The sequence below is a fragment of the Xiphophorus maculatus genome, chromosome 20, assembly GCF_002775205.1.
Source record: "Xiphophorus maculatus strain JP 163 A chromosome 20, X_maculatus-5.0-male, whole genome shotgun sequence".
Taxonomy (NCBI): domain Eukaryota; kingdom Metazoa; phylum Chordata; class Actinopteri; order Cyprinodontiformes; family Poeciliidae; genus Xiphophorus; species Xiphophorus maculatus.
The window spans coordinates 20,386,802-20,401,271 of NC_036462.1; the positions used below are offsets into that span (position 1 = coordinate 20,386,802).

At 38.0% G+C, this 14,470-nt stretch overlaps 1 protein-coding gene across 1 annotated transcript in view; it reads left to right on the forward strand.

The window, feature by feature from the left end:
* The window catches only part of arhgef25 (Rho guanine nucleotide exchange factor 25), a 29,750-nt gene extending 17,160 nt beyond the window's left edge, over positions 1-12,590 (forward strand). The window contains exons 4-16 of the mRNA XM_023353516.1: positions 696-820; positions 3,128-3,194; positions 3,288-3,391; positions 3,495-3,564; positions 4,215-4,304; positions 4,441-4,533; positions 5,644-5,694; positions 5,780-5,857; positions 5,950-6,141; positions 6,223-6,403; positions 6,846-7,036; positions 7,121-7,261; positions 11,833-12,590. Of these exons, the coding sequence (XP_023209284.1) occupies positions 696-820; positions 3,128-3,194; positions 3,288-3,391; positions 3,495-3,564; positions 4,215-4,304; positions 4,441-4,533; positions 5,644-5,694; positions 5,780-5,857; positions 5,950-6,141; positions 6,223-6,403; positions 6,846-7,036; positions 7,121-7,261; positions 11,833-11,937 (1,488 nt within the window). The 3' untranslated portion in view covers positions 11,938-12,590. The remainder of the gene's footprint in view (positions 1-695; positions 821-3,127; positions 3,195-3,287; positions 3,392-3,494; positions 3,565-4,214; positions 4,305-4,440; positions 4,534-5,643; positions 5,695-5,779; positions 5,858-5,949; positions 6,142-6,222; positions 6,404-6,845; positions 7,037-7,120; positions 7,262-11,832) is intronic.
* Positions 12,591-14,470: the final 1,880 nt, after the last annotated feature.

Consider the following 14,470-nt stretch of genomic DNA (forward strand, 5'->3'; position numbering starts at 1 on the left):
AGTTTTCTGGTTCAAAACTGTCAAGAGGTTTGATTAACAATTTGTACCAACAAATTATTACATTTGCTTTAAGCTTTGAATTCAATAATACTGAAAACACACAAGATGATTTAGATCAGTGGTCCCCAAACTACGGCCCGCGGGCCAGATGCGGCCCGCCTCCACATTTGGTCCGGCCCCCTGAACAATACCAGAGTATTTTCATATATGTGCATTTTTATTTGATAAGTTGGACTTTTGCAATAAAATAAATGTTCCTTAGTAATGAACTTTATTTATTATTAACTACTAGTTAGTAACTATTTCATACATGCATATAATTGACCCTAACCCTTTTTTTATGTGGAGAACCCAGTGTTATTTGGTTATTATTTATTTCATAAATAGTGTTATTTCCTGACTTTTGTTCTCTAAAGAATCCAGAAAAGGTTATTTGATTGTGCTTTCTGAAAAACAATACATTTTTATGTTTAGCACTCTTACAATCGTCACACTTTTTCTGTTACAAACTGACCCCGGCCCCCCATCAGAGAAGGGACAAGTTATGTGGCCCTCACAGGAGAAAGTTTGGGGACCCCTGCTTTAGATTAAACTCCAAGAACAAAACGTTCACCACCTCACAGAGTCAGACAACCTCCTAGCATTGTTTATTTAATGTTTCTTAAAATCTGTTTCATCTTGCTGTCGCGTTTCAGAGTCAAATATCTGAGATCAACACTCTGCAAGCGGAGGAGAGCTGTGTGGCTGAAGACTCGCCATGTCCTTCATGTGCTGCAGTCGACAGCGAGGAGGAGAAAAAACTCGCCTTGGAGAAGAGCCTGTGAGTCCTGAACTCGTTCTGTGTCTAAGCTGATGTTACAGTTTGATGTAAAATATATGTTTTAATTTTTCCTTCAGTGTCTATTTGAAGGCCAAAGGGAAAAAGGTTATTTAGTCGATGATGAAGTGAGTTATTTAGACATTTGGTTTGAATCTTACATAAAGAACAGGGATCTCTTTGTTTCAATTGGAAACTTCTCATCAAAGAAGTCAAAGGTCACATGTGGGGTACCTCATCAAAGAGGTCAAAGGTCACATGTGGGGTACCCCAAGGTTCGATCTAGAATCAATGCACAGCTTCAGTTATTACAACTAAAAACCAGCGATCAGGCCTGAAACCTGGGAGTAGTGATGGACTCTGACCTGAACCTCCAGAGCCACATAAAGACAGTTACAAAGTCGGCCTTCTATCACCTGAAGAACATTTCCAGGATTAAAGGACTAATGTCTCAGCCAGATCTAGAGAAACTAATTCATGCGTTCATCTTCAGTCGTATTGATTATTGCAACAGCGTCTTCACAGGTCTGTCCAATAAATCAATCAAACAGCTGCAGCTGATCCAGAATGCTGCTGCTCACGTTCTCACTAAAACCAGGAAGATAGAGCACATAACACCAGTTTTAAAGTCCCTCCACTGGCTGTAGCTCAAAGAATAGACTTTAAAATACTGTAGTTAGTTTACAAATCACTGAATGGCTTAGCACCACAATACATTAAAGATCTGCTTTTATTGTATCAACCTTCCAGACCTCTCAGGTCTTCCGGTTCTGGTCTGCTCTGCATCCCCACAACCAGAACCAAATGAGGAGAAGCAGCTTTCAGCATCTATGTACCACAAATTTGGAGCAAACTTCCAGAAAACTGTAAAACAGCTGAAACACTGACTTCCTTTAAATCTCGACTAAAAACCCACCTGTTTAGGATTGTATTTGAAACATAATCAATTACAAATTTATTGATGGAACTTGACTTAATGTCGTGTTTTGATTGTTGATTCTATGTTGCATTGTGTTTCTGTGTTTGAAATGATGTAAAGCACTTTGAAATGCCTTGCTGCTGAAATGTGCTATACAAATAAAATTTGATTGATTGATTGATTTAAATGAAAGTTTTTGGTTTACTTAATTCTTAAAATGGAGAGTAAACTTCAAAAAACATAGAAGAAAGTGAAGCAGTTTATTTGTGCTTCAGTTCCTAAACCTAAAGTGAAAAAGGACAAACTCACTGCAGGGTCAAAATATCTCTTCAGGATCTTTGTTTTTCTCACGATTCATGCAGCATAGCTAGAAGAAAAATAGGAACAAATATGTTCCTATTTCCAGACCATATTTTTGTAACATAAATGCTGATAAATATTAATTTAAATGGCTGCAAGTCAGTAACATTCAGAACCAATACGTTAGACAAATAAAGCTAATTCAAACAAAGTTGATCTTAGAAACTGTATTATTTTAATCCATCAGATTATGATGTTTTGTAGTTTTGTTTTAATTGGGTGAAAAGGCTCATCACCCAGGGCAGCATCCCACTTGGGGGCGGCACAAGTTAGACATCAGTTTTTCCAGCATTGATGATGTTCAGCGGTAAACATCTCCATGTTGCACGATGATTCACACAGAAAGAAAGTAGAAACGTATTTTTCAGAACAGCTAAAGAAGCAGAATCTGGTTTTTGATTTGCAGCTCCTCATTCAACAATGAATTATTTGAAGAAAAATAAACTACATTTTATTATTTTTTTATCTTGAAAACAAAAACCTAAATTGAACTGTTCTACTCAAATATCATATAAAAAGTTTTTTTTATTATATATATATATATATATATATATATATATATATATATATATATATATATATATATATATATATATATATATATATATATTATGTTCACCTTACATTTAGGCAAATTACACAGCCAAACATTTTTATAGTTCAAATGTGTTCACTATGCGCATTTTACACATTTATTATTTGAATTATTGCATTTGTGTCTAAGCACCAGCTTAATTAGTTACTCGTGATTATATTTGCCAATTTATTTTTTTCAAAATTCAGTTTATGACGTGAACCAGCTGCAAGATCCTGTTTTATAAACATGTTGTAACCATAGCAACAACACTAACTCTCACATAAGGAAAACATAGACATTGCACAACACTTTTAACCAATGAGGAAAAATAATAAGTTCATTATTTAGAGCAATTCAGCAATTCATCAAGTGTAAATTCTTGTTGTTTTTTTTTTTTAGTTTGTCTTGCAAACTAAGCAGTCGTATTTCTGTGTGTCTCCTAATTCTGTCCCAGATACGTCCTGACAGAGCTGATAGAGACGGAGAGGCTATACGTTGAAGATCTTGGGCTCATAGTTCAGGTTTGTCTCCTTCTAAAGTATCCACTGCAGTGAGCTGATCTGATAAACACTTCTTAAATTCGTGTCTGTGAACTGAAACGCTTGTTTGTTCAGGGCTACATGACCATGATGGCCAACCAGGGCGTCCCGGAGGACATGAGAGGAAAGGACAGGATTGTCTTCGGAAACATCCACCAGATCTACGACTGGCACAAGGAGTGAGGCCCTCCTGCTGGCTTTGAATCTAAACAATCACTCAAAATGTGTCATGTCTTCTTCAACGCTGTGCGTCCTGCCTGAAAACATGACTGTATTTTGCAGCTATTTCCTGGGAGAGTTGGAAAAATGTGTCAATGATCCAGACAGCCTGGCCCAGCTCTTTATCAAACATGTAAGTCTTAAAAAAATACACAAAAGTGTGAATGAGAAGTGTTTCCTGCATATTTTCCATTAGGTTGGAGGCTTGTTCAGTCATCTCAGACAGCTGCCTTGCACATGTTTTTTTTTCCAGGTTTATTCAGCTGCAGCTGCAGAATAAAGGGATCTTATAATCACTGTAGTTTGGCTACAGAGCCCTCAAAGCCTGCAATCAGCATTACAGATCATCCACAGAAACCAGACTCTGGGTGAAAAGGAACTAATTTATCTGCTCTGAGAGATTTCAGGTCATTTGTTTTCACTGTCAACTTAAATTAATTACTATTTTATTTTATTTTTACCTTGCAGAAGCAAAAATGTTAATGATAACTAATGAGGAAAGAACAAGAAACATTTGCACGTGAAGCTCATTCTTCTTAGCTCCCCTTTGCAAGCTGCAGCTAATAAAACATTTATTTGTCAGCCAGTGAAACTTTTTAATGAAGCTCATTTCCTGGACTGATATTAAAAATCACTGGTGAGGAACACAGTTAAACGTAGAGGAAACCAAGACCCTGAGTAGCTCAGTAATTTAGCTTCCTCTCTCTTCATTCTCGCCTTCGATTGCTCACATAAACTCAATATTTGGAAACGTTTGAGGCTCTGACTGTGTTAAATCTGCAGGAGCGGCGACTTCACATGTACGTGGTTTACTGCCAAAACAAACCCAAGTCGGAACATATCGTCTCAGAGTACATCGAGACCTACTTTGAGGTGAGAGAATAACATGAGAGAACTATTCAATTTATCACCAGACCGACGTTTATCTGATTGAAACAACCGCGTTATCCAACAAAGTGTGTATTTAACAGCACACTCAAACATTTTGCTCTGATTTACGTGTCGACAGGATCTACGGCAGCAGCTGGGTCACAGGCTGCAGCTCAATGACCTCCTGATCAAACCCGTCCAGAGGATCATGAAGTATCAACTGCTGCTAAAGGTGATGAGTTTTCACATGGCGTGGTAGTGTGTTTTACACTGCTTCCTCCTTTCGTTTTTATTTGACGTGCACACAGGAGGAAACATAAGTATTGAAAATACATTTCTAAGGAGGTAACAACATGAACTTCACACCAGAGGTCAGTAATAAGTCAAAGTATCGAAAATGTGATTTTATTTTTTACAAATTAGTCCATGAATTAGGTTTTGTGTAATACAACAGAAAACCACAGATAATAAGTTTTGACCACATCAAGGGTAAGGAACTAAAAAGGCATGGAAAGCCAATATACCTCCTGAAACCTGTCAGTATTTAGAAACTTGCCAGTATTTAGGTCTTCTATAAAAATGTTTCTCATTACCAAGAAATTACAAAATGTGCATCTCCTGATTGATGTAAGCAAAGAGCAAGAGAGAGTCTGAAAGACCTGAATTTAGTTTTATTTTTTTCATGAAAACATGAAGTTGTCCACTTAACCTCAATCATTTCTATCTTTGCTTGCTGCACAAGACTCCTCTTCTGAAGGAAATGCAGGTTGAAGCTCATGTTGCTGCAGAACATCTGTGGAAAGTCCATTAAATAATTATGGTGTCAACTTTGTTTAGCACACATTATCCAAGACAAATTCTCCCAATGAGGACAATAAATTATACATTTATCTATTTATGTAATTGGAGGACACACCAAACTAGACCTAAAATCATTGTCATTGCACACACCGAGTTTGATGAAGTTGCATTTCCTCAAAAAAGAAAACAAAAACACACTAACAGTGACTTTTACTGGTGAGAACATTATGGTGTGGGGTTCTGTTTCAACATGTGGCAAACTGTGTATAGTTGAAAGGAGAGCTGGTGGAGAAATTCACTAAGAAGATGAAGATAAGTCATCATTTTTTAGTGTTGATGAAAAAACAAGTAATTGATTTTAAAACAAATTTTTCTGGCACATAACGAGCTTCTCAACAACAAACAGTTTTTCCAAATAATAACAATTTTATTTGTTTTTGCTTCATGCTGTTAAATATTTCCTGGACCTCAAATACAATGACAAAACTTTAAAATTTGATTTCAAAATCTAAACATGAACTCCTTTCTCTGTCTCTTTCAGGACTTTCTGAAATATTATAGCAAAGCAGGAAGGGATGTTGAGAAGCTTCAGGTTTGGACTCAGTTTCTGCTCAGCAGAAATACCTTTTCTTCATTTCATGTTTTGATTAATATTTTTATTCCATGTCTTAAATCAGAAAGCGGTAGAGGTGACGTGTTTTGTGCCAAAACGCTGTAACGATATGATGAATGTGGGAAGGCTACAGGGTTTTGAGGTATTTCTTTTACATTTTGCAATAATATTCGATGGATTTTAAAAAGTAACATATGACAAACTGACTGTGTGTGGGATGTGCTGCTGCTTTAGGGCAAGATTACAGCTCAGGGGAAGCTGCTTCAGCAGGACACTTTCTCTGTCAGTGAGCAGGAAGGCAACCTCGTGTCCAGAGCGCGGGAGAGACGTGTCTTCCTGTTTGAGCTGCTGGTCATCTTCAGTGAGCCGATTGAGAAGAAAAAAGGTTTCCCTTTGCCAGGCTACACCTTCAAAAACAGCATCAAGGTGAAGAAAGAGTTTAATTTGAATGAATCCATGGAGGTTTTATTTTCTTCCCCTTTAATTTAGCAGCTTTGTGTTTTGTAGGTCAGCTGCTTGGGTGTAGAAGGGCCTCCTCAAGAGGATCCGTGCTGTCTGGTCCTGACTTCCCGGGGGACAGACGGCAGTGTAACCCGCTTCATCATGCATGCTTCGTCTCCAGAAATACAGCAAGCTTGGTACAATGATGTGGTCCAGATTCTGGAGACTCAGAGGAACTTCCTAAATGGTAGCTCAGCTTTGCGATAGCATCGATTTAGGATAGGGGTGCACCGATTGCAGTTTTCTGGCCGATCTTTTAAAAAGCCTAACTTACCGATTCCGATTTTGGCCAATATAATATTTTTGTCTGAAATGTTGCTCAATGTATCAAGAAAGTTGCTGAATTGGCAACAACGGGGTGACTATAGTTAACTGTAAACGTGCAGACATGACCTGGTGGGTGGGTTTGTCAGTCAATCCTCTCATGGGAGAAAAGAAAAGCGCAGTGGTTGATTTTTAGACCTTTGCCAAATGTTGATAACATCAGTGGATAAGATCAGCTTCACATGTAAAAATTGGCCGGTCACCGATCTCCCAAAATTAAGGAAATCGACACGATAAATCGGTCTGCCCCTAATTTAGGATTCAGTGATTCAGATTGATGTGACGCATCCTCCTGTCCTCTGCAGCCCTCCAGTCGCCGATAGAGTACCAGCGCAGGGAAAACACAACCAATAGTTTAGGAAGGAGCATGAAGTGTGCAGGTGTGCAACCAAGCGACTCCTCGTCACCAATGGATCGGCGTCACCAGCCCTGCCTGCTGTTTTACAACAACTCCCTGCCCTCTCTGCATTCACCACGACTCACCTCTACGTCGCAGGTTATCCTTTCGCACAGTTTTATTTTTGCACAGTGCTTCATCACCGTCTTCTCCATCTTTACCAGATGTCTCTTTTTGTTTAAGGTCCCAAATGTGGCTGCGGTGGCTCTTCGAGCGGCCCACCCTCCGTTTTCCTCCCAGCAGCAGCTCAGTTTGTCCACAGAGGTGAAACACGATTGTGGCACCTTCAGCACCCTGTCGCCCTGCAGCCATCACTGCTGTAAGGTAGGTCAGTCCTCTGCTGCACAGTTTGCATCCAGCATTGACTGGTTATCACTTTCTAAAAGAGAGAAGCAAAGAAGGAAAATCACTCAATTTTATTACAACAATGCTTTTCAAACCCTTAGATTATACCACATGATTAATACAAAACGCTTTTTATTTATTGAACAGCTAAATAGTGAGGATTATGTTAGCACAGCTGTAATCTGTGACTTTTGTCACAAGCACTGATGTATAGAGGAAATATTTCTCCTGCTGCCTTTGTTTGGTATCCTGTTTTTTTTCTCTTCTCACTGGATTTATAAATCTGTTCAGCCTAATTTGTTGCCAGAGCCATTCAGCAACTCAGTTTATGGAAAACACAGAGACCTGCTGGTTTTATCTCGGTCACTAAGACTTCCACCAAGAGCTTGATTGAAGAGTATTTATTAGGCACGCTGATCTGGCCTGAGTCCACAGCTCTGTTGTTATCCTCTTGGCTCCGGCTTCGTATTTTTGGATCTGCAGTGTTTCCATTGTGCTACAGCTGCAAAAGAGTAGAACAATTTCCCATGTACCTAAAAAAGGTCTGCGCACAAAGAACATGCCTGTCATGGTCTGGTGGAAAAATACCATCATTTGTGGTCTGGTAAATATAGCAACAAGTAAAGCACTTCGGTTAAATTTGGGTTGCAGCTTCTTCTTCTTCTTTTTTTTTTTTTTTTAAATGCACATAGTTTTCAAAAAGACTTCAATTAAGACAACTTCAAACAAATGTTACAAAACAAACCTTTTGAATTTCTAAAGAGCCTTATGGTATGTTTACATGAGTCAGTTTCCTGCTGCCAGCTGTAGTTGTCATGCCAGGCCACAAGATGGCGCTGCGCTTTTGAGTTTTAGCTTCCATCTCGTAGTAAACAGTAAACCGTCTCCTATGAACGAAGAGCAAACGTAACCAGCGGCGCCGCCAGGAATCTTGGGCCCCTTGACAAAAAATTAGATTGGCCCCCCACGCAGCTGCTGTTACAATTTTTTGAGTCTATTTGACCCATAAAAAGTGTCACAATTTTAAAGGCTCACAACTGCCTTGCTTTCTTTGGTTCAATACTGATACTGGCACAATATTTACTGCTCATGAATTTTACATCCAACAGTCCACAAACAGTATGCAAGTAGGTTGCTTAAATTTTTTAAAATTAGTTTTAGATTACTGAAATATCTCTCCCCACAAACAACAGTCAAAAGCAACATGTAAAATACACATAAAACAATCCAGACTTCTCAATAAAATGCTATATTGTTGCATTTTATGCACGCTGCACTACAGTGAACCCTCGCTATAACGCGGTTCACCTTTCACAGCCTCGCTACTTCGCGGATTTTTTTGTGCAGTATTTTTTTCACAGTGCATTGTGTTCTGCGTCCTGATTGGCTAAACAGTCTCCGCGCTTCTTCTCTACCTGTGTGCCAATAACTTTATGGTATTTAAATATACATAATACAGCAAATTTTGGTAAATGTTTTTGCCCAGAAGAAAAAAAGAGCGACAACAACCACCGATAACTATGTTCTTTCGAAAAAAACACACCTGCACCACAAGCTTCAGAAGAAAAAGCCACTAGAGAGCTGAGTCAGGCCGCAGCGTCACAGTCGGAGGAACAGTGAAATACACGAGTCACAATTTGTCCTACTGTACTTCGTATTGATGACTAAAATGATTATTTTACTGTAGTTATTTGTAACAAAGCGTTCTATTTGTTAAAAAAATGCTTGGGCCTGAAAACAGGTTTTGTTCTTTGGTTCAATGTAGAGCATTTAATTATGCTGTATAATAATTGTAAAAAATAAACTTCTTTATCTACTTCACGGGTTCTTTTCGGACCGCAACCCCCGCGAAAATCGAGGGTTCACTGTATATAACTTTAATAAAATATGTTTTCTCCATATTTGTTAAAACTGTCACCATGTCGTGACAGTTTGTCATGAGACACATAATCTGTGAAAACAATCAATCTCCTTCACCTCCTCCCTGAACTACTATTACTGGTTAAAGTAATGCAACATTCCAACCAAAACAACCAATCAGAACCAGGAGGAGGGTCTTAGTGCTGTCAATCACCCTCATTCACTCACTGCTAAATGTGCTAGTGGTGGAAAAACAACATATCATTACAGGAAATCGTCCATCTGCCATCATTGGTAGCTATGCTAACTAGACTGAGCATTCACAACAGTTTATGCTAGCTATAGCATAGCACAGAGTGAGGGGGAGGGAGGATGAGCAGCCACATGAGATTGTGATTGACTGGGAGAAATAGATTTTTCACAGATTATCTCTCATACCATATTGTCACAACATAATACCAGTTTTAACAAATATGTGAAAAAAAATATTTATATAAAAGTGACATACTGCAGCTGTAATTTCACTTAGGAGGGATGTGGGCTAGAGCTGCTGCTGACTGACTCATCTGTAGTTAAGTGGTAAAAGGTACAAGCTACAAGTTAAATATATCAATATGTTGGTATTTCTTTTCCTTAATTCATTAAATGCTAGTGAAATAGCTAAGCTAATTATGCTAAATGGTTGATAATTTCAAACAGTCTACCCGCCTCGGAGAAAATCTGGGTTACAAATTGACACTCTTACCTTTTTCTCTCTCTCTCCCTCTGTCTATTTTTATTTTATTTTATTTTTTGAGAACCTGATTTTATATTCTTTCTTAGCAGTATAGTAACTTCCACAGTCTTTCTTGTTTTCTACTGTCTGCTGCTGAACATCGTCACCGTCAAGCGCTCCAAGCAGGAACGAACCATTTCCTGCAGATCCAGGAGGGTTCAGGGCAAATATGGATGTCTGCTTTTTGGACTGGGAGTGGGAACATTAAATTTTTACTGCTAAAAACAATCTTCGAAAACACAATATGATTAATTTTGTAATTGACAGGGGCCCAATTTTTCATTTTCTATTTCTTTGAACAAAAATAAATAAATAAATTGTGGACGATACGCAACCTCCAGCCCAACAAGGCTCATGGCAGAAGAAACTAGAGTATGAGCTCACAAAGTCCGAGTGGATGGAAAGCTCTTGAAGCTGTTCTTCAAGAGGTTGCACCTCAATCTTTCACAGTAAGAAACGAAGAAGGACAAATCATGGGACGTAACAGATGCAGTTTGCTTAAAACACAAAAACTTAAAAGAAACTCATGGAGCAGAAGACACGTCTGGAGAAAATAATAAAGCAGTTTCTCCATCCAAATCTATCACTCCATCTTCTTCAAACACCAAAGTAGAGCTCTCTAGTGAGCCTGTTTTAAGAAGATCTGAAAGACAGATTAAAAAACCCCAAACACTGAACTTGTGATGTTTTCTTTTGGAATATATATATATATATATATATATATATATATATATATATATATATATATATATATATATATATATATATATATATATATATATATATATATATATATATATATATATATATACACTGCTCAAAAAAATAAAGGGAACACTCAAATAACACATCCTAGATCTGAATGAAAGAAATATTCTCACTGAATACTTTGTTCTGTACAAAGTTCCATTTGCACAACAGCAGGTGAAATTGATTGTCAATCAGTGTTGCTTCCTAAGTGGACAGTTTGATTTCACAGAAGTTTGATTTACTTGGAGTTATATTGTGTTGTTTAAGTGTTCCCTTTATTTTTTTGAGCAGTGTATATATATAAAAAAGGGGAAATATTATGTTTGTCTATATTTACCAGTGGTTGAAGTGTTGATTAATTTTCTACTTTAAATAAGAACTATTTATTCTTAATGTATAGATTATTGTACTTTCAAAAAAAAGGAGGATGTACTGATATAACTGTTATCAGCTTTAGCCACTAGGTGTCGGTAATATCCTTAGTCACATGGTGAAACCATGGTGTGTGGCAAAGAGAATTAAAACAGTGTTGGAAAACGGCTTCCCCTTCTTTCTCCACTGAAACACAACGGCCTGGTCTTCCCACAGGATGGGGAGAAGTGCGTTCACTTCCAAATTGCACATATAGGCTAGTTGAAAAAAAGCTCAGAAGCATCATGAATGGCTTCACCCTGAAATAAAGGTTGTTCAAATTCGCTTAGCTCTAGCAAAATGCCTGTGGAGACCCTAGGGTTGTCTCAATGCAGTGTGAAGGGGCCTTAAATAATAATTGGGTAGTAGATGCATCCGAATCAGATCATCTGCTTAACGATAACAACGACTCAAACAGTCTCTTCACTTTAACTGCCTGAAATTCAGCCTCTTGGAAAGATATCTACACTCTGAGATTCATATTGGATCCTAGTTCCCTCTGGGCAACATGTAATTAATGAGGCACATCTGATTAAAACGGGAGCAAACCGAGACCTCAGTGGACGTTTCCTTATCTATCAGATGGACACGAAACTGATTTCTGACCACATAAACCAGGTCTCACATAAATGGTTGTGCATTTGCAAAATAGTTTGTTTAGTCAAAAAAAATCCAGTTCTATTTATTAAATAAATCAATTCTTGGGAAGCAACTTCTCTTATGGAAGTTTTTGTGTTTGTAAATTTCCTCTCAGGGTGTGGGTGCCGGTTTCCAGACGATTGCGTTTTGTGATGGAGCGTCCTACCCAGCGCATCGTCCAAACAGCTTGGATCAGCTAAAGGAGAGCGAGCAGCACTGACCATCATTAAGGCATGAACTCATTTCACCTGTCTGGAGCCTGACAGGAGAGACTCCCACACTGCTGCACACCGGATGGCCAGAAAAACCTTACAAAATAATCCATGTCGGAATGTGTCTGAGTTTATGTGCTTATACCACATATAAACATACACAGTTGATCAAAATGGTAGCAATGACTGAAATTTTTTAAATGTTTCATTTCACCGCAGATACGTCTTTCATGTTCCTTGATGTTGTACATGTTTAATCTTCTTCTCTCCTGTTTTTCACTGGGTATTTTAATGACTATAACGTTCATCCCTCTGAACCAACATATAAAATTCCCGAGTTGCGATCACAGCTCTGTGACACATATCTGTAGCCTGCAGTTTAAGTCTCGGATCAAATCCATATGTGCATTCCCCACAGATTAGCAAATAGTGTGTGTTTTCCGTTCAGTGGACTGTTTTTGCCCTCCCATTGTGAGTGGTATCTGGAATAAGCACATTTGGAAACTCTCACAGTGGTGTAATCAAGCCGAAAGAGGAAAAAGGGAACAAAGATTATAATGTGGTGATCATCTGTCATTGTCACTTTGGTAAACGATTGTGTGGAATCATAACAGTATGTTACTGTATGTTGTGTCTCGATAAAAAAGGTATAAAACAGAAATGTTGTTCAGGTGTGTTTCTTTTTTTTTAATTTAACTTCCTGTTTTTGTTTCATGTTTAAATTTAAAATGTTTGACATTTTCTGCAGTCCTTCAGTAATCTTTATCTGCTACTATACGACTACAAATTTCAATGTACTAGGATTTTAAGAGGCCAAATCACGGACACATGATGTTCACTTTGACTGGGCCATTTTGACACATAAAATGCTTTGGTGGAGGCCATTTAATGGTGGCTCCGGTTGTATGTTTCTGGTTGGGTCAACTTCCACCTCAGTTGACAGACTCTAGCCGTGTTTTGTGGTTTATATTTAGATCCATATTTTTGGGGGGTAAAATCTGATAAGCTTCTTTGAAAAAAATAAAATAAAAATCTTCTCCACAGCATGATGCCACCACTACCATGTTCCCCTGTGGGGATGATGTATTCAGAGTGATATCTTCTTCCACATATTGTGTCCTCTATCCATGGCAAACTGTCTGTGAATTTATTTCAACAGTCAATTTTTTGCTACCCTATTATATTATACTTATACTTTCTTCAGAAAGAAAGTTTATAACAAACTTTCTTTGTGAAGAACAGGTTTGTTGCATGCTTGACCAGTAGTTTCCCTGCTGTCTCCAACCTGAGTTGTGGATCTCAGCAATTCTTCCAGTCTCGGTGAACGGCCATGTTTTTGGAAGATCTGCAGATGTGCCGTCCTCTTTTTACTCTTGGCAAGATGAATGGAATGAAGTTTGTTCACTCGTGCTGTCTAACAAACATTTGAGGCGTTCACAGAACAACTGCATTTATTCAGACTGAATTACGCACAGATGGATGCTGATTATTCATTAGTTGACTTCTGAAGGCAACTGGATTTTATTTAAGAGTGTCAGAGGAAAGGGGCCTGAATCCAAAAGCATGGTTTCCGTTTTTCAATTTTTGTTTTGTAGAAAAAGACATGAATCATTTTCCTTCCAATCCACAATTGCACTGTGCTTTGTGTTGGTGTATCACATAAAGCACCGTGTGATACTGTGCTTTGTGTGCAAGGTATCACACTGTGATATCATTACTCTCAATTTAATGATTGAGATTTAAAATCTCAATCATTTGAGAATCTCAATTTAAAATCTCGTATTTTAAATTTAAAATCTCAATCATTAAATCATTAAAAGCCACCATAGTAATGGGTCACATTATAAGTAAGTTTAAACAGAGTTAATATTTTTGCAAAGCGGTTTGGTTTGAAATTGTTTAAAACACATAGTTTAGTCTTTGTGCCCTTGTATTATTTTCACTTGTCTCTGAAACAAAAGAAACTCTGTTAGTTTCTGAGGTAACATCCAAGGAGGATTACATGGCCATTTCTTTATGAACAGTAAGAGGTTTTGTTTTTGTTTTTCTGGTGCCTTCAGAAACCAGATATTCTACCCTGACTTTTCTGGATGTTTGTATGTTTGCACCACGCTCTACTGGAGAAAAAACGATTGTGTTTAATTCAAATCTAAGCACTGACTGCCACATTTTCCAGTGCCAAAAACTCCAGTGTCTATTGAGATGATTAATGAGGTAAATAATTCATACTGTAGTGTGACTTTAAGAGCCAGCTCTACTGCATCTGCTTAGATGGTTTTATACTTCACATTAATTTTCACACTTGGCTGTTTTTGTCTACAGCTTTTAGGAACAACCAGTGGCTCTTCCCTCAGAAATGACTTCCTTTCTGCTCAGAGAGCCTGTTTGTCGTCTGCAATGTTTGTAGCATCCAGTCCCTGAGGCTCTTTGCTCATTTACACGGTTTTAGTGTCAGACCAACACTCATTAACTCACGCTGCCTCTGTATGATTCTACAGGGCTGCAGACCCAAAATGCTTTTTAAAAAAATTATACTTTTTA